The sequence below is a fragment of the Penaeus monodon genome, chromosome 18 (genome assembly GCF_015228065.2).
Source record: "Penaeus monodon isolate SGIC_2016 chromosome 18, NSTDA_Pmon_1, whole genome shotgun sequence".
Classification (NCBI taxonomy): domain Eukaryota; kingdom Metazoa; phylum Arthropoda; class Malacostraca; order Decapoda; family Penaeidae; genus Penaeus; species Penaeus monodon.
The window spans coordinates 37,602,671-37,626,587 of NC_051403.1; the positions used below are offsets into that span (position 1 = coordinate 37,602,671).

Sequence of the window (23,917 nt, forward strand, 5' to 3'; positions counted from 1 at the left end):
CTACTGCCAAGACTGAAACAACAGAAACTGTTTTTGAAGACAAAAAAACCGCCCCATTAAAAACCACTCCCAACAAAACTCAGGCGAAAATCTTCAGCCCAAATCACATATTTCCCCAGTATATGGGGACAAACGCCCAGGGAGTAACCCTGGCCAAATTCCTAAAGGGACATTTTCCCAGAAAAGGAAAATTTAAAGAAGCATTTGGGATTACGTGACAAATTTTAATTGAGACATCGACCCCCAATCTTTGTTTTGAACTTTTTATGGACTATTAATTGGGGGGAATATAAAAAAAAAAGTTGAATTCCCTTTTCAAAAAAAATTTTTTCATTTACCCCAAGGAAAAGGGGTTAAGGTATTTTCTCGAAAAAAACTAAAAGAAAAGAAAGATCAAATTTTTTTTCAATTTTACTTTACGTTTCTTTTACAAAAAAAAACTTTCCCGGGTTTGCAACATACCCAAAAAACTTTCCATTTTTTTTAAACAATAAAACCCCCAAAAATTCATATCGCTTAAATTATTGACACCCTTTACCCCCCTTTTTCCAAAACCCCACACATTCCTTTTTACATGCATTCCCTTTCCTTTTACATGCATTCCCTTTCCCTTTTTAATGATTCCCTTTCCCCTTTTACATGCATTACCTTCCTTTTTTTAAAAATGCTTTTAATTTCCCTTTTCACATGGACATTCCCCATCCTTACACCAATACAGTAATTCCTTACACATACAGAAAATTTCCCCTTTTACTTTACAGACATTCCTTCAATCAAGCATTCTTGTCACTTAATTACCCCCTTTTCACATACAGTACATCCCTTTTTCCCATACAGACTTTCCCTTTCCACAAATTTTTATTTTTAAAGGCCAGACAGACCCCCATTACCCCATACCCCCCCCTTCATTATAAATAAAAACCCACATTCATTAAAAAATACCATACATTCATTATAAATACCATACTTTCATTATAAATACCATACTTTCATTAAAAAAATACCATACATTTATTATAAATTTTTAAAAACCATACATTTTTTATAAATCCCAAATACATTTTATTTAAATCCCTTTCCCTTTATTATAGATACCATACATTCATTATAAATACCATACATTCTTTTATAAATACCATACACTTTATAAATCCCATAAATTCATTTTTAAATCCCCAACATTCATTATAAATAAAAAAATTTCATTATAAAACCAAACATCATTCCCTACCACCTTTCCCTTATACAAAACCCAACTTTATTGGGGACCCCACATTCATTAAGCATACCACAGTTCTTTCTTACATACCCCCCCGAAATCCCTTTCAAAAATTTGCAAATCTTTTTCCTTTCACAAAAAAAATTGTTTCCTTAAAACAACAATTATTCCTTCACAAAAAATTGTTTCCTTTCACTTTTCAATTGTTTCCCCTTTCACAAAATGGGAAATTAAAAAGGGATGTAAAAAGCATTTCTTTCAAAAAATAACATTTTAATTTCTTTTTGGGCATACGGGAAATTTTCCCATTAACATAAAAGGACTTTCCCCTTTCAAAAAGAGTACTTTCATTTCAATTACAGACTTTCCTTTCACATACAGTAATTCCTTTCACAAAAAGGGCATCCTTTTCCCCACATATTTAAATTCGGGGTTTTCATACTTTACATTTATTATAAGAAATAAATTTTAAAATTTATACATAAAAGGTTCATTTTTACATATGAAAAAGATACACATAAACAATTAAAAAACCTCATTTTTAAAACCCAAACACTTTCCCTTTAATCAAAATTTTAAAAAAACAAAAATTTCCCTTAATATAAATTTTTTTATAAACATCAACTTTCCATTACATAAATTTTTAAAACATCCACATTCCATACATAATTTTTTTTATAAACACCCACACTTTCCTTTAAACTACAGTTTATTATACTTTTCACTGTAAATTATCCCAAAAACCCCAAAAATTAATGTTATAAAAAAAGTAGTTTTCTGTTTTAAAAACACCCTTGCCCCCATTTCCCTTTGGATGAAAATTGGTTTTAGCTGGAGATTCTCACGTGTATGAACCCATTCCCTTGAGAAAGTTCGTTATAAAAGATCAACCACCCTATTTTAAACAGCTAAGTCAAAAATTTGGAATAGCTGTAAAATGAAAAATTTTGGTCTGTGGACAGTTCTCTCTTTGCTTGCAATAAGTGAAGGGTTCAGCCCAGAATTACCCGTGAAGGTGTGTAAGATGAAATTTTTTCCCCCCGGGGTTTTTTGACAAAATTTCTCGACTGCCCAAATCAGTACGTTTTATTCCCCCGTCACTTATGGATGTTATACCTACCCATGTTAGCGTTACCACTACGGACTGTGAAAACCCTTTCGCATTTCTCACACGGTAAGGTTATTCGATATCAAAGGGGCCCACTTGGCTTAAACCACCCCTTCGTTACCCGCTTTAAAATCAAAGAGATGGGTCGTGCTACACTTTTCCCGCATAAACCCCAAACAATCGCATTTCATATCGGTACCCATCTTGAAAAGCGCGTAAAAACAAGTTGTGGGACAACTACTGCCCAAAAATGTATAAAAGTATCTGTTTTGAAAACAATAAAAGGGCCCCCATTTACAACCAATGCAAACCCCTACCCCAGGTCGATATCTTTAGCTCCCTCCCCAATATTTACCCGTATATGTGACTACGACCAAAGAGTAACGCTGGGCCCAAACCCCCAAGACAGTTTACCCCGACAAAAGTACATTAAAAAAGCAGTTGATTAAAAAAGTTTACAAAAAGTTATTGAGACATGACCGCCCTATCATTGTATGGCCCGGGATGACTATTAATGAGGGGGAAAATAAAATTTAAAAGTTGAATTCATTCAGAAACATTTCATGTTCTCCCAATGGAAATGTTAGGTAGTTCTGGAGAAACTGAGCAAGAAGATCAGATTTGTTCTATAATACATACGTTTCTTTTACATACAAAACATGCAGTTTGCATACATAACCACACATTCATTATGACACAAAACACATTCATAAGGCATGATCCAAAATTCGTTTTCCACACACACCCATTCATATTACAGTGCATTCCCTTCCGTTTTTACATGCATTACAGTCCTACACATCCATTGAATTCCTTATACTGCAGGACCTTCCTCATATCAATGAATTCTTGTCATATCAGGACATCACTTTCACACACAGGACATCACTTTCACATACAGTAACTCCTTTCCACATCAAACCGTACAACCATCCCTTTCACATACAGTACTCCCTTTCACATACAGTACATCCCGTTCACAGACGTACATCCCCTTTCACATACAGTACAATCCCTTCACATAACAGTACATCCCTTTCGGATCAGTACATTCGTTCCCCCACATTTTATATACATGTCAGACAGAGTATATTATCATTACGACCCAATCATTATACATACCACACAATCATTATACTACCACAACTTCATATACATACCACAAATTCTTATACATACACAAATTCATTGTACTTACCACACATCCTTTCCATCCCCACATTCATTTACATGCCAAACATTCATTATACATACCCACACATCATTATAACATAACCACTATTATTAGGTACGCCACATTCCATTAAGCATACCACAGTTCATCTTACATACCATGCATTCCTTTTACTGCACTACACTCCTTTCCATACAATTATTCCTTTCACATAAATATAGTTCCTTTCACATAAAGTATATCTTTCACATAAAGTTATATTCCTTTCACATAAAGTATTTCCTTTCACTAAACTATATTCCTTTCACATAAAGTATATTCCTTTCAAATAAAGTGATTTCTTTTCACATAAAGTATATTCCCTTTCACATAAAGTATATCCTTTCCATGCAGTACATTCCTTTCACATGCATTCATTCCTTTCACATGCAGTACATTCCTTTCACATCCAGGACTACCTTTCCCATCCAGATCATTCCTCCTTTCACATACAGTACATTCTTTCACGTACAGTACCTTTCCTTTCCACTTACCAGTACATTCCTTTCACGTACAGTCATTCCTTTTCACATAACAGTCTATGCCCTTTCACTTAGTATTCCTTTCACTACTACATTCCTTTCACATCTGTAATTCCTTTCACATATAGTACTCTTTCACATATAGTAATTCCTTTCCCATATGTAATATCCTTTCCCATATAGTAATTTCTTCACATATAGTAATTCCGTTTCACAGATAGTAATAGTACCCTTTCACATATAGTAATTCCTTTCATAATATAGTAATTCCTTTCACTAAGTTCACTTCCCTTTCCACTAGGTAATTCATTAATTCATACCTTAATTTTATCTTATATAATTCATTTTTACATATCAAACAATACATTATGCATACATACATTTACACATATCACACATTCATTGTACATCCAAATGTACATATCAGAACATAGATTATATATAAATACATTTATCACATTCACGTTCATTATACATAGACACAACGTATACACTCACACCTTCATTTACATAGCCTCATTTTTTAACCCGAGCCCATTCTCCATACATAACTTTTTTTTTTATAAACAGCACACATTCATTAATATAACCAGTTTTATTATAACATATCACTGTCATTATACCTAACTATACAAATTAATGTATAACTAGGTAGTATTCTGTGTTGAAACACCCTTGTCCCCAGTGGCTTAGGATGTAATTGGCTTTAGCTGGAGATCTCACGTGTAGACCGAGTTCCCTTATAAAGTTCGTATAAAGATCAACCACCCTATCATCGCATAAGTCAACTTTGGAATAGCTGTATAACTGAACATTTTGGTCTGTGGACAGTTCTCGTCTTTGCTTGAATAAGTGAAGGCTTCAGCCAGAATTACCTGTGGGGTGTGTCAAGATGAATTTTCCTACGTGTCTTTGGCAAGTACTCGACTGCAAGTCAGTACTGTTTCTATCTCACCGTCACTCTACTGGATGTTATACCTACCTATTTTATCGTTACCACTAGGGACTGTGAACCTTACTCTATTACTCACACGGTAACTGTATCTCGATATCAGCGCCACACTTGCTTACTCCCACCATTACGTTACCCAGCTGAAAATCAAAGAGATAATCGTGCATACACTTATACCAGCTATCAACCCGAAACATCAGCAATTACATACCGGCTACCGATCTTGAAGAGCGGCGTAACCAAGTTGTGAGGACACGACTGCCAAGACTGTATCGAACAGTATCTGTGTCTGTTGTAGCAATAACCGCCCTCCAATTACAACCACTGCAACATACACTCTGTCGATATCTTCGCTCCATCACATATTTACCAGTATATGTGACTACGACCATGATTACGCTGGCCCAATCCTCAAGACATTGTTACCATACCAGAGTACTTAAAGAAAGCAGTTTGATACGTGTACCACAGTTTATTGTGACTCAGCCGCATATCATGGTCCTGACGGGCTATGACTATTAATTGAGGCCTATAATAAAAGTTGAATTCATTCAGAACAATTTCCTTTACTCCAATGGAAAGGGTTGAGTTCTGAGAAACTGAGCAAGAAGATCAAATTTGTTTCTATATACAAGTACGTTTCTTTTACCACAAAACATTCAGTTTGCATACATACCACACATTCTTTACATACACACATTCATGTTTTTGCCCTTTTTTTTTTTTTTTCTACGATTCATAAGCCTGCCACAATTCGTTTCCACACCCACACACATTCATATTACATGCAGTTACCTTCCTTTTACTGCATTACATTCATTTTACAATGCATTACATTCCTTACACATACATGAAATTTCCTTTACATACGGACATCCTCATATACAATGAATTCTTGGTCATATACATGACATCACTTTTCACACACAGTCATCCCTTTCACATACAGTACATCCCTGTTCACATACAGTACATCCCTTTCACATACAGTACATCCCTTTCGGATACAGTAACATTCGTTCCACACACATTATTATATCATGTCAGACAGAGTATATTATACATACCACACAATCATTAATACGATATCCACCAATCATTAATCATACGCACAACGTCTTATACATACCCACAAATTCATTATACTACCAAATTCATTTATATACACAAATTCATTTAATATAACGCATCAACTACACATCATTGTACTACCACACATCCATTATACATACCCCACATTCATTATACTCCAAACATTCATTATACATACCACACATCCATAACATACCACCACATATATTAGTTAACGCCACTTCATTAAGCATACCACAGTTCCTCTTACATACCAATGCATTCCTTTTTACATGCAATACACTCCTTTCACATACAATTATTCCTTTCACATAAAGTAATTCTTTTCACATACAATTATTCCTTCAAATAAAGATATATTCCTTTCACATAAAGTATATTCCTTCACATACAAGTAATTTCCTTTCACATAAAGTATATTCCTTTCACATAATATATTTCCTTTCCATGCAGTATATTCCTTTCACATGCGTACATTCCTTTGTTTCACAGCAGTACATCCTTTCACATCCAGTACTTCTTTCACATCCATACATACTTTCACATCCAGTACATTCATTTCACTACAGTACATTTCCTTCACTTACAGTACATTCCTTTCACTTACATTACATCCTTTCACTTACAGTAATTCCTTTCACGTACAGTACATTCCTTTCACATAGTAGTATTCCTTTCACATATAGTAATTCCTTTCACATATAGTATTCCTTTCTCCTATAGTAATTCCTTGCACATATATTAGTTTCTTTCACATAAAGTACTCCCTTTCCACATAGTTAATTCAGTATTCATACCTTTATTTATTTTATATAAATGCATTTATACATATCACTCATTATGCTAAATACAATTTACACATATCACGACATCTTGTATCATACAAATTTCCATATCAAACATAGGATTATATATAAATACCATTTATACATATCACGTTCTTATACATATAACAACGTATACGACCTCACACATTCCATATTCTGGGAGCCTCATTTTTTATACCCGTAGCGACGTTCCTCATACAGACTTTTTTTTTATAACATCACACATTCATTATATAACCGTTTATTATGACTATCAATCACTGTCATTATACTAACTACAAATTATGTTATAACTAGGTAGTATTCTGTGTTGAAACACCCTTGTCCCCAGTGGCTTTAGGAGTAATGGCTTTAGCTGGAGATCTCCGTGTATGACCGAGTTCCCTTGAGGAAGTTCGCATAAAAGATCAACCACCCTATTCATCCATCATAAGGTAACTTTGGAATCGCTTAAAATGAAATATTTTGTCTGTGGCAGTTCTCTCTTTTGCTTGCCAATATTGAAGGGCTTCAGCCAGAATTTACCTGTGAAGGGTGTGTCAAGATGAATTTTCCTACGTGTCGTTGGCAAGTACTTCGACTGCAAGTCAGGACTGTTCTATCCACCCGTCACTCTACTGATGTTATACTACCTATGTTACGTTCCACTACGACTGTGAATTAACTCTATTACTCACACGGTAACGTATCTCGATATCACAGCGCCACACTTGCTTACATCCACCCATTACGTTACCAGCTGAAAAGCAAAGAGATTGAATCGTGCAATACACTTATACCAGCTATCACCGAACAATCACTCATTACATACGCGGCTACAGGCTTGAAGAGCGCGTAACACAAGTTGTGAGGACAACTACTGCGCAATACTGTATCAACAGTATCTGTTTTGTGAAGACAATAACCGCCTCCATTACAACCACTGCAACATACACTCAGGTCGATTATCTTCAGTCCATCACATATTTACCATTATATGTGACTACGGCCATGAGTACGAGGCCTGGCCAATCCTCAGAACAGTTTACCAACAGAGTAATTAAAGAAGCAGTTTTGATTACGTGACAACATTATTGAGACGTCGACCGCATATGCATTGTCCATGGCGGCTATGACTATTCATTGAGGAAATATAAATAAAAAGTTAATTCTTCAGAAACAATTTCATTTACTCCAATGGAAATGGTTAAGGTAGTTCTGAGAAACGAGCAAGAAAGATCAATTTGTTTCTATTACATACGTTTTCTTTTACATACAGAACATTCAGTTTGCATATATACCACACATTCATTATACATAACACACCTTCATAGGCCTGCCCACAATTCGTTTTTCCACACCCAGACACATTCAATTACATGCATTACCTCCTTTTAACCTGCATTACATTACTTGACACATACATTTGAATTCCTTATACATGCAGACATTTTCCTCTATACAATGATTCTTGTCATATACAGGACATCATTTCACACACAGGACATCACTTTCACATACAGTACATCCCTTTCACATACAGTAGCATCCCTTTCACATACGGTACTCCTTTCACATACAGTAATCCCTTTCACATACAGTACATCCTTTCACATCAGTACATCCCTTTCACATACAGTAACATCCCTTTCGGATACAGTACATTCGTTCCACACACATTTATTATACATGTCAGACAGAGTAATTATACATACCCACCAATCATTATACTACCACACAATCATTATACATACCACAAATTCATTATACATATCACGCATTCATAATAAACATTCATTGTACTTTACCACACATCCTTATACATACCCCCACATTCATTATACATGCCAAACATTCACATTATACATACCACACATTCATTATACATACCACATATTCATTAGGTATGCCACATCCATTAAGCATAACAACTAGTTCTCTTCATACCATGCATTCCTTTTACATTCAATAAACCCCATTTCCTTTCACCTACAATTAATTCCTTTCACATAAGTATCATCCTTTCACATAAAGTATTTTCCTTTCACATAAATGTAATATTCCTTTCACTAAAGTATATTCCTTTCACATACACTTAATTCCTTCACATAAAGTAATATTCCTTTTACATAAATTATAATTCCGTGCACATAAATTATATCCTTTCACATAAAGTATATTCCTTTCACATAACGTATATTTCTTTCACCTAAAGTATATTCCTTCACTAAGTTATTCCTTTCACATGGCAGTACTTCCTTTCAAATGCAGTACATTCGCTTTCACATGCAGTACATTTCTTTCACATCCTTACATTCCTTTCACATACAGTACATTCCTTTTCACATACAGTACATTCCTTTCAATCTACAGACATTCTTTCACGTACAGTACATTCCTTTCACATATAGTAATTCCTTTCACATATAGTAATTCCTTTCACATATAGTAATTCCTTTCACATATAGTAATTCCTTTCATAACATAGTAATTCCTTTCACATAAAGTACTTCCCTTTCACACATAGTAATTCAGTATTCATACCTTACTTTTATTTTATATAAATGCATTTTATACATATCAAACATACATTATGCATAAATACAATTTACACATATCACACATTCATTGTACATACAAATGTACATATCAAACATAGATTATATATAAATACAATTTATACATATCACGTTCATTATACATATACACAACGTATACACATCACACATTCATTATACATAGCCTCATTTTTTATACCCGTAGCACATTCCTCATACATACTTTTTTTTTATAAACATCACACATTCTTATATAACCAGTTTATTATACATATCACTGTCATTATACCTAACTACAAATTAATGTTATAACTAGGTAGTATTCTGTGTTGAAACACCCTTGTCCCCAGTGGCTTTAGGATGTAATTGGCTTTAGCTGGAGATCTCACGTGTATGACCGAGTTCCCTTGAGAAAGTTCGTATAAAAGATCAACCACCCTATTCATCAGCATAAGTCAACTTTGGAATAGCTGTAAAATGAAATATTTTGGTCTGTGGACAGTTCTCTCTTTGCTTGCAATAAGTGAAGGGCTTCAGCCAGAATTACCTGTGAAGGTGTGTCAAGATGAATTTTCCTACGTGTCTTTGGCAAGTACTCGACTGCAAGTCAGTACTGTTCTATCCACCGTCACTCTACTGGATGTTATACCTACCTATGTTAGCGTTACCACTACGGACTGTGAACCTTACGCTATTACTCACACGGTAACGGTATCTCGATATCAAGCGCCACACTTGGCTTACTCCACCCATTACGTTACCCAGCTGAAAATCAAAGAGATGAATCGTGCATACACTTATACCAGCTATCAACCCGAAACAATCAGCATTACATACTCGGCTACCGATCTTGAAGAGCGCGTAACACAAGTTGTGAGGACAACTACTGCCAAGACTGTATCAACAGTATCTGTTGTGAAGACAATAACCGCCTCCATTACAACCACTGCAACATACACTCAGGTCGATATCTTCAGCTCCATCACATATTTACCAGTATATGTGACTACGACCATGAGTAACGCCTGGCCAATCCTCAAGACAGTTTACCAGACAGAGTACATTAAAGAAGCAGTTGATTACGTGACAACAGTTATTGAGACATCGACCGCATATCATTGTCATGACGGCTATGACTATTAATTGAGGAATATAAATAAAAGTTGAATTCATTCAGAAACAATTTCATTTACTCCAATGGAAATGGTTAAGGTAGTTCTGAGAAACTGAGCAAGAAAGATCAAATTTGTTTCTATATACATACGTTTCTTTTACATACAAAACATTCAGTTTGCATACATACCACACATTCATTATACATAACACACATTCATGTGCTCTACATTATAGGCATGCCACAATTCGTTTTCCACACCCACACATTCATATTACATGCATTACCTTCCTTTTACATGCATTACATTCCTTACACATACATTGAATTCCTTATACATGCAGGACATTCCTCATATACAATGAATTCTTGTCATATACAGGACATCACTTTCACACACAGGACATCACTTTCACACACAGGACATCACTTTCACATACAGTACATCCCTTTCACATACAGTACATCCCTTTCACATACAGTATCCCTTTCACATACAGTACATCCCTTTCACATACAGTACATCCCTTTCGGATACAGTACATTCGTTCCACACACATTTATTATACATGTCAGACAGAGTATATTATACATACCACACAATCATTATACATACCACACAATCATTATACATACCACAAATTCATCATACATCATAAACATCATTCATAAATACACATTAATTGTACTTACCACACATCCATTATACATGCCACACATTCATTATACATAACACACATTCATTATACATACCACACATCCATTTATGACATACCACATATTCATTAGGTATGCCACATCCATTAAGCATACCACAGTTCATCTTACATACCATGCATTCCTTTCACATGCAATGCATTCCTTTCACAAACAATTGATTCCTTTCACAAACAATTGATTCCTTTCACAAACAATTGATTCCTTTCACATACAATATATTCCTTTCAGAAACAATTGATTCCTTTCACATACAATTGATTCCTTTCACATATAGGAATATAAGGGATGTACAATGCATTTCTTTCACATACAGTTAATTCATTTCGCAGACAGTATATTCCTTTCACATACAGTACATTCCTTTCACAAAGAGTACATTCATTTCAATTACAGTACATTCCTTTCACATACAGTAATTCTTTCACATAAAGTACATCCTTTTCACACATAGTAATTCAGTGTTCATACTTTACATTTATTATATAGAAATGAATTTTATACAATTTATACATATCACGTTCATTATACATATGCACAACGTATACACATCACACATTATACATAACCTCATTTTTTTATACCCATAACACATTCCTTATACATACTTTATAAACATCACACATTCCTTATACATAATTTTTTTTAAACATCACACATTCCTTATACATAACTTTTTATAAACATCACACATTCCTTATATAACTACAGTTTATTATACATTTCACTGTCATTATACCTAACTACAAATTAATGTTATAACAAAGTAGTATTCTGTGTTGAAACACCCTTGTCCCCAGTGACTTTAGGATGTAATTGGCTTTAGCTGGAGATCTCACGTGTATGACCGAGTTCCCTTGAGAAAATTCGTATAAAAGATCAACCACCATATTCATCAGCATAATTCAACTTTGGAATAGCTGTAAAATGAAATATTTTGGTCTGTGGACAGTTCTCTCTTTGCTTGCAATAAGTGAAGGGCTTCAGCCAGAATTACCTGTGAAGGTGTGTCAAGATGAATCTTCCTACTTGTCTTTGACAAGTACTCGACTGCAAGTCAGTACTGTTCTATCCACCGTCACTCTACTGGATGTTATACCTACCTATGTTAGCGTTACCACTACGAACTGTGAACCTTACGCTATTACTCACACGGTAACGGTATCTCGATATCAAGCGCCACACTTGGCTTACTCCACCCATTACGTTACCCAGCTGAACATCAAAGAGAAGAATCGTGCATACACTTATACCAGCTATCAACCCGAAACAATCAGCATTACATACTCGGCTACCGATCTTGAAGAGCGCGTAACACAAGTTGTGAGGACTACTACTGCCAAGACTGTATCAACAGTATCTGTTGTGAAGACAGTAACCGCCTCCATTACAACCACTGCAACATACACTCAGGTCGATATCTTCAGCTCCATCACATATTTACCAGTATATGTGACTACGACCATGAGTAACGCCTGGCCAATCCTCAAGACAGTTTACCAGACAGAGTACATTAAAGAAGCAGTTGATTACGTGACAACAGTTATGGAGACATCGACCGCATATCGCTGTCATGACGGCTATGACTATTAATTGAGGAATATAAATAAAAGTTGAATTCATTCAGAAACAATTTCATTTACTCCAATGGAAATGGTTAAGGTAGTTCTGAGAAACTGAGCAAGAAAGATCAAATTTGTTTCTATATACATACGTTTCTTTTACATACAAAACATTCAGTTTGCATACACACCACACATCCATTATACATAACACATTCATGTGCGCTACATTTATTAGACGTACCATACTTCGTTTTCCACACCCACACATTCCTTTTACATGCATTACATTCCTTTTACATGCATTACATTCCTTTTACATGCATTACATTCCTTTTACATGCATTACATTCCTTTTACATGCATTACATTCCTTTTACATGCATTACATTCCTTTTACATGCATTACATCCCTTTCACATACAATACATCCCTTTCACATACAGTACGTCCCTTTCGCATACAGTACATTCCTTCCACAAACATTTATCATACATGCCAGACAGAGTACATTACACATACCACACATTCATTATACATATAACACATTCATTATAAATACCATACATTCATTATAAATACCATACATTCATTATAAATACCATACATTCATTATAAATACCCTACATTCATTATACATACCGTACATTCATTATAAATACCATACATCCATTATACATACCACACATTCATTGTACTGACCACACATCCATTATACATAACACATTTATTAGGTACGCCACATTCATTAAGCATACCACAGTTCATCTTACATACCATGCATTCCTTTCACATGCAATGCATTCCTTTCACAAACAATTGATTCCTTTCACATACAATTGATTCCTTTCACAAACAATTGATTCCTTTCACATACAATTGATTCCTTTCACATATAGGAATATAAGGGATGTACAATGCATTTCTTTCACATACAGTTAATTCATTTCGCATACAGTTAATTCATTTCGCATACAGTATATTCCTTTCACATACAGTACATTCCTTTCACAAAGAGTACATTCATTTCAATTACAATACATTCCTTTCTCAAAGAGTACATTCATTTCAATTACATACATTCCTTTCACATACAGTAATTACTTTCACATAAAGTACATCCTTTTCACACATAGTAATTCAGTGTTCATACTTTACATTTATTATATAGAAATGAATTTTATACAATTTATACATATCACGTTCATTATACATATGCACAACGTATACACATCACACATTATACATAACCTCATTTTTTATAAACATCACACATTCCTTATACATAACTTTTTATAAACATCACACATTCCTTATATAACTACAGTTTATTATACATTTCACTGTCATTATACCTAACTACAAATTAATGTTATAACAAAGTAGTATTCTGTGTTGAAACACCCTTGTCCCCAGTGACTTTAGGATGTAATTGGCTTTAGCTGGAGATCTCACGTGTATGACCGAGTTCCCTTGAGAAAATTCTTATAACAGATCAACCACCATATTCATCAGCATAATTCACCCTTTGGAATAGCTGTAAAATGAAATATTTTGGTCTGTGGACAGTTCTCTCTTTGCTTGCAATAAGTGAAGGGCTTCAGCCAGAATTACCTGTGAAGGTGTGTCAAGATGAATCTTCCTACGTGTCTTTGACAAGTACTCGACTGATTACGTGACAACAGTTATGGAGACATCGACCGCATATCGCTGTCATGACGGCTATGACTATTAATTGAGGAATATAAATAAAAGTTGAATTCATTCAGAAACAATTTCATTTACTCCAAAGGAAATGGTTAAGGTGGTTCTGGAAACTGAGCAGAAAGATCAAATATGTTTCTATATACATACGTTTCTTTTACATACAAAACATTCAGTTTGCATACATACCACACATTCATTATACATAACACACATTCATGTGCTCTACATTCATTAGGCATGCCACACTTTGTTTTCCACACCCACACATTCATTTTACATGCATTACCTTCCTTTTACATGCATTACATTCATTTTACATGCATTACCTTCCTTTTACATACTTAATTCCTTATACTACAGACATTCCTCTATAATGAATTCTTGTACTACGATTTGACATTCCTTCCAATATTTCCAAGTAAACAAACTAAAAAACCCAAATTCCAAAATTTAACCATACACATTTTACCATATTTTATAAACATAATATCCTACAATTATTAACATACACAAATCATATACAACTTTAATTATCATTCATACTTTCTACATAATTTTAAAATTATTACTTTAATCATTCTCCAACTTTTTAAATCCATTAGTTAAGTGAATAATTACATGATTTATAGTTAACCCTTTAAAAAAATTTAATTGCTTAACATATATAGTAAAACACTTTCATAGCAACTTCACAAATACTTTATAAATTTTCTATTACTCCTTTCATCATACATATTTTACAGTATCATTACATATTTTTCAACAATAACCTTTCCAAGTTCAAAATTTATACATCAGAAAAAGCATTCCTTTCGCTAACGTTTCTTTGGAAAAGTAACAACCTTTCATTCAATCTTTAAGTAATTTAAAAACCTTCTTTCTTATACACCATTCTTCATTACAATATCAGTCTTTTCAACACCAATCTTTCTCAATTCATGTTCTTTACATTCATTATCCCTTCTTTCACCACACATTCATTATACATAATTCCTCAATTCTTTAAAATTTTCCAATTTTACATACAATTCCTTTTACATCATAATTCTTTTCCAACATTCCTTTAATATTACTTCCTTCAAATCCTTTACAAACTACTCCTTTCACATATAGTACTCCCTTTACAAAATTCTTTCACATAATAATCCTTCACACATATAATCCTTTACTTTATAAATCCTTACAAATCATTCCATTCCACATTATACTTCCAACAATTCATTAAATACCTAAAATTTTTCATCAAATTATTACATCTTCAAAAATATTAACACACATTAATTTTACAAACAAATTCATTATCAAAAAATTCTTTCACAAAATCATTATACATACCAAAATTCATTATACATACCACAAATTCATTATACATACCACAAATTCATTATCACAAATCTTATACATACCACAAATTATTATACATACCACAATATTATATCACAATTCATTCTTACCACAAATTCATTACTACCAAACATCATCACATCTTATACTCCATCATACAAACCCACATTTTTAAACCCTACATTAACATCCACACATTCATTTACTCCACATTTTTAAATCCATATCATTAACATACACATTTTTATAATTTCCTCAACACATTATCTTCCCAAATTCTTTACCATATAATTCCTTTACATACAATAATCCTTTCACAAGAATTTTTACAAAAATTCCTTTCAAAATTAATTCCTTCACTATAAGGTATATTTTGATAAATATAATTTCCTTTCACATAAAATTTCTTTCACAATAAATATTCTTTCATAAAGAAATCTTTACATAAAATTATATTTTTACATAAGATTTCTTACATAAATTTTCTTACAAAATAATTACTTTCAACATAGTCATCCTTTCCCCAAATTTCTTTCTACTTAATTTTCTTTAATACTTTCACTTTCTTCAATTCGCTTCTTTCATCATATCCTTTCACATTATCTTCATTTACATCATCCTTTAATCAGCTCTTCCTTTATATACATTCCTACTAAATTTTTACATACAATCCTTTCAACTATTTTCACAAATTTCTTTACCTTTTAAATCCTTTCCCTACATACATTTTTCAATAAATCTTTACATAAAATTTATTATCAAAAAATTCTTTCATAAAATCTTAAAATTTTTAAATCATAAATTCCATTCCTTTAATATATTCTTTACTACAAAAATTTCCCTTTCAATAAATAATTCATTTAAAACATACTCTTTCAACAAATTCATTTAATCATTCTTTCAACCTACATTCTTTACTATCTTTCATTATAATCCATTCTTCATAAAATATTCATTATTAAAATTTCTATAATTAATTACCATCAGCTTTTAAATTCACTTCACTTTCATAATTTTAAAAACCATTTCATCATCATCCTTACATTTATCTAACCTATCACTAACATCCACATATTATAATATTATCCTACGTTCATTACATCACATACAATCACACTTATCCTACTCATTTTACATATACCACTACATCATTCCTTATACATAACTTTATAACAGCTACACACAAGTTCCTTAAATAATCTTTAACATAACCCTATTCATATACTATAACATAATTTCTTATACATACATTATAATCTCACTTTAACATAACAGTTTTACTACAACATAAACATATTATCACTACGTATAAATAACTTCTTACACTATACATTATATATCATAAAATTCATACATTCACAATTAATGTCAACTCAATTCATTAATACATTCTTAAAATTCAGTTACATACACACATCATATACCAATTCTTTACATACACATATCATTTCATCATTCATTATAATACTTCACAATTCTTTACATTACACATCATTCTCTAACGTTCATTTAAATACTATGACTTACACGCATTATCATTATCATACATTCATTATCATGATACACATTATTACATCACCATTATTACGCATACATTACATTACTACATTCATTACAGTAACATCCTTCTCATACATTAACATATCCATAGCATTCTTTCACTTAACTAATACAATTACTATACAAATTCTTTCAATACATTCATTCATACATACATCCTTCACTATATCATTCCTTACATACATATCATTTACTAATTATACTACCACATACATTTACTTCAAATTATTATCAACATCTACATCAATTATTATACATCACATATTCATTTACATCATAAATTCTTACATCATAATTCTTATCATACATTCTTATACATCCACATTCATTATCTAACAATCCTATCATACATTCATTCATTTTATACATAACATTCCATTTACATACAAATTCCTTTCATCAAATCTTTATACAATTCATTATATAACTACATTACAAATAACCCATACATCTATCACATTTACCAACAATTACATTACAATACAGTTCCTTCACATTGACCACTTATAATATAATCTTTACTCATTCTTTATAATACTTCTTATCATTACATTCCTTCAATAATTCCATTTACATCACTTTACTAGTATCCTTACACATAAATCTTTCATATACATTCTTATCATTCTTTCACATAAGTACACCTTACATTATCTCCATACATTTTCAAAATTACTACCAAATTCATTAAACTAAAACACCATAAATTTACTCAACATTCTTTAATCATACTTCTTACATCATACATCTATATATACACATTACATTCTTTCATCAACATTTTCTCAACATTCTTAATATAATTTCCAAACAAATTTTTACATACATTCTTATCAACACTATAAATACACTCTAAAATTCCTTCAATAACATCATCCTTTCACATCATACATCCTTCATATAAATCTCAAGTATACATACTACATTCATTAATACATACTTTATACATAACATATATTTCAGACATACATTCCTTAACATTTATTTACTACATCATACATTCCTATTACATACTATTAATATATCACCATTACACTTTTCTAATACATATAATCATACTTTTAAAATACCTTTTATACATACCTACATTCCTTTACATACATAATTCTTCCATAACATATTAACATACATTCATTACATAATACCATACATCATATATACATCATTCTTAATACATAATCATTTACATCTTCATTAAACATACATTTTATAAAACATACATTCATTATAAATACACATTCTTATAAATACTATAACCATTCATAATAATACTTCATATATATCCAATTCATTCAGAAACCATACATTCATTAAAATACCTACATTCTTTATATACCATACATTCATTATAATCCTACATTACTATCAATTTATACAATACAATATATTCCCTCATTAAGATACTCTTCACTTACATACATCATTTCCTATTCTTAAAGCACTCATAAACCATATTCTTAAATACCATTATTCTTTACCATACATTGACTTATTTCCATACATTCGATTACTGAACAATCATGTTCTTTACATACCATCTTCACATATCATAAATAATACTTCCATGTTCACATACTACTTCATTTACATACCAGTACATTCATTTCAAGAGTACATTCATTTCAACACACTCCTCATCATAAGATACACTTCATATTACAGTACATTCATAACATATACTTTACTAACACATTATAGTCAATTCAACAGCAACTTCTCACAATCATTTACATACATGTTATTACATGACAAGATTTTACATACATTATCACTTCATACATATTCTTTACAATGTTATTGACATAAATTGATTCTTCACAACATACTTTCTATCACAACACATTCTATTCCTTAAACAGTCAACATTCATTTCACATATTTTTACCTAAAATTCTTATACACACGACATCCTTTCCATAACTTTCTTCCTACATTCACTTTAAAAAGTACATTCTTTTAACACAATTCCTTTACATCAACTTTTTAAAATCTTTTACAATTCATTTAATATACCTATATTGAACATATCACTATTATCATACTCATTATTTCATTACATCCTTATATAACCTTCACCAAATTTAACTAATTTTTACTAGATCATCCTTATACATATCTCCTTACAAATCATACCACATTCACATAACATTTTGAACATACAATTCACAACATTTATCTTGACATCACATTAACCTTCAATAATAACATTCATTAATATACCTCTTCAGTTTAACTAATCATATTCTACTTTAAATACTATTTATAATTCTACATTCTTATTATACCAATTCATTTATCCACCATTTACTGTTTATACTTGAATATCTCATCATCTTATATGCTATTCAACATACCGAACTTACTAATCTCCTACATCTTAAGTACCGTGAACAATGTCTCTATACATCTACTCCATTATCAAAGTAACCCTACATCAAATAATACCGTCATACATCACTTCAACACATCATCATTCATACATATACATCATGATATTCCTTAACAACATGAGTACTGACAATCTTAACAGTCTTTAAGACAAGTACTTAAACATTGACTACAACAGTTGATACCTCACTCCATATCCTTTCATACATGACTTACATAACCTTGACATCTAATACAGTTGAATTCATTCAGAACATTGATTACTTCACATAGGAAATGCGTTACAGTGTTCTTACGCATACTTAGAGTAAAATAAATATGATTCTTTAACATTTCTTTCCATAAGGAATTAGTTTCAACTACAGAAATTCCATTTATAATACATTTCTACATAACATTCATTTGCATACCAACATTCATTTACATACACATTCCTTTCAGCATACATTCCTTATACACATACTTCTTTACATCTACATTCCTTTATACATGCATTACATTCCTTTAACATCACTTTATCATTACTTTTTAATCATACATTCCTTTACATCATACATCTACACAATTCCTTTATACATAATTCCTCTCATATAACATTTTATTAACATACATTCCTTTACTACAACACCCTTTCCATACAATACTCCTTACATACAGTATTCCTTCAAAGTAATTTTCAACTCAACAGACTTCATTACACATACCACACATTCATTATACTTAACAATTATAAATACCATACATTCTTATAAATACCATACATTCATTAAAATACCAACATTTATTTAAATACCATCTTTTATAATACCATGCATTTATTATAATACCTACTCATTATAAATACATACTTCATTAAATACCATACTCATAATACTACTGTTATAAATACCATACATCATTATAATCCATACATCTTATAATACCAACATTCTTATATACCATACATCATTAAACCATACACATTTACATACCTACTCATTATACATATCATTCATTATAATCCCATTCATTATACTACACACATTCATTATCATACCACATTTTCTAACCAGTACCCACATTCATTAAGCTACCACATGTTCATTCTTACAAGCATTCCTTTCACATGACATCATTCCTTTCCAGACAATGATTCCTTCACAAACAATTGATTCCTTTCCCAAGTTGAATTCATTCAGAAACAATTTCATTTACTCCAAAGGAAATGGTTAAGGTGGTTCTGAGAAATGAGCAAGAAGATCATATGTTTCTATATACATACGTTTCTTTTACATACAAACATTCAGTTTGCATACATACCACACATTCATTATACATACCACATATTCATTGCTCTACATTCATTAGGCAGCCACACTTTGTTTCCACACCACACATTCATTTTACATGCATTACTTCCTTTTACATGCATTACATTCATTTTACAGCATTACCTTCCTTTTACATACATTAATTCCTTATACATACGACATTCCATAACATGAATTCTTGTCACATACAGGACATCATTTCACACACAGTACATCCCTTTCACATACAGTACATCCTTTCACATACAGTACATCCCTTTCACATACAGTGCATTCTTTTCACATGCAATACAGTTCTTTCACATACAATACATTCCTTTCACATAGTACATCCCTTTCGGATACGTACATTCGTTCCACACACATTTTTATACATGCCAACAAATATTTATACATACCACACAACATTATACATACCACAATTTCATTATACATACCTCACAATTCATTATACATACCACACATTCATTATACATACCACAAAGTCATTATACATACCACAAATTCATTATACATACCACACATTCATTATACATGCCACACATTCATTATACTACCACACATCTTATACATACCCACATTTATTAGGTACGCCACATTCATTAAGCATACCACAGTTCATCTTACATACCATGCATTCCTTTTACATGCAATATACTCCTGTCACATACAATTAATTCCTTTCACATATAATTAATTCCTTTCACATACAATTAATTCCTTTCACATAAAGTATATTCCTTTCACATAAAGTATCTTCCTTTCACATAAAGTATATTCCTTTCACATAAAGTATATTCCTTTCACTTACAGTACATTCCTTTCACTTACAGTACATTCCTTTCACGTACAGTACATTCCTTTCACATATAGTAATTCCTTTCACATATAGTAATTCCTTTCACATATAGTAATTCCTTTCACATATAGTAATTCCTTTCACATATAGTAATTCCTTTCACATATAGTAATTCCTTTCACATATAGTAATTCCTTTCACATATAGTAATTCCTTTCATAATATAGTAATTCCTTTCACATAAAGTACTTCCCTTTCACACATAGTAATTCAGTATTCATACCTTACATTTATTTTATATAAATGCATTTTATACATATCAAACATACATTATGCATAAATACAATTTACACATATCACACATTCATTGTACATACAAATGTACATATCAAACATAGATTATATATAAATACAATTTATACATATCACGTTCATTATACATATACACAACGTATACACATCACACATTCATTATACATAGCCTCATTTTTTATACCCGTAGCACATTCCTCATACATACTTTTTTTTATACGCTATTACTCACACGGTAACGGTATCTCGATATCAAGCGCCACACTTGGCTTACTCCACCCATTACGTTACCCAGCTGAAAATCAAAGAGATGAATCGTGCATACACTTATACCAGCTATCAACCCGAAACAATCAGCATTACATACTCGGCTACCGATCTTGAAGAGCGCGTAACACAAGTTGTGAGGACAACTACTGCCAAGACTGTATCAACAGTATCTGTTGTGAAGACAGTAACCGCCTCCATTACAACCACTGCAACATACACTCAGGTCGATATCTTCAGCTCCATCACATATTTACCAGTATATGTGACTACGACCATGAGTAACGCCTGGCCAATCCTCAAGACAGTTTACCAGACAGAGTACATTAAAGAAGCAGTTGATTACGTGACAACAGTTATGGAGACATCGACCGCATATCGCTGTCATGACGGCTATGACTATTAATTGAGGAATATAAATAAAAGTTGAATTCATTCAGAAACAATTTCATTTACTCCAAAGGAAATGGTTAAGGTGGTTCTGAGAAACTGAGCAAGAAAGATCAAATATGTTTCTATATACATACGTTTCTTTTACATACAAAACATTCAGTTTGCATACATACCACACATTCATTATACATAACACACATTCATGTGCTCTACATTCATTAGGCATGCCACACTTCGTTTTCCACACCCACACATTCATTTTACATGCATTACATTCCTTACACATACATTAAATTCCTTATACATACAGGACATTCCTCATATACAATGAATTCTTGTCACATACAGGACATCACTTTCACACACAGTACATCCCTTTCACATACAGTACATCCCTTTCACATATAGTACATCCCTTTCACATACAGTACATCCCTTTCGGATACAGTACATTCGTTCCACACACATTTATTATACATGCCAGACAGAGTATATTATACATACCACACAATCATTATACATACCACACAATCATTGTACTTACCACGCATACATTATACATACCCCACATTCATTATACATGCCACACATTCATTATACATACCACACATCCATTATACATACCACACATTTATTAGGTACGCCACATTCATTAAGCATACCACAGTTCATCTTACATACCATGCATTCCTTTTACATGCAATACACTCCTTTCACATACAATTAATTCCTTTCACATACAATTAATTCCTTTCACATAAATTATATTCCTTTCACATAAAGTATATTCCTTTCACATAAAGTATATTCTTTCACATCCAGTACATACCTTTCACATCCAGTACATTCCTTTCACATACAGTACATTCCTTTCACTTACAGTACATTCCTTTCACATCCAGTACATTCCTTTTACATGCAACATACACTCAGGTCGATATCTTCAGCTCCATCACATATTTACCAGTATATGTGACTACGACCATGAGTAACGCCTGGCCAATCCTCAAGACA

General features: G+C 32.1%; 2 protein-coding genes across 2 annotated transcripts; both read left to right on the forward strand.

Annotated features, from left to right (window-relative positions):
• Positions 1-9,907: 9,907 nt before the first annotated feature.
• On the forward strand, positions 9,908-10,573 carry LOC119584756. Its single transcript, XM_037933413.1, has one exon. It carries the CDS (start codon positions 9,908-9,910, stop codon positions 10,571-10,573), a length of 666 nt encoding a protein of 221 aa, XP_037789341.1.
• Positions 10,574-12,188: 1,615 nt separating this feature from the next.
• LOC119584757 lies at positions 12,189-12,854 on the forward strand. Its single transcript, XM_037933414.1, has one exon. It carries the CDS (start codon positions 12,189-12,191, stop codon positions 12,852-12,854), a length of 666 nt encoding a protein of 221 aa, XP_037789342.1.
• Positions 12,855-23,917: the final 11,063 nt, after the last annotated feature.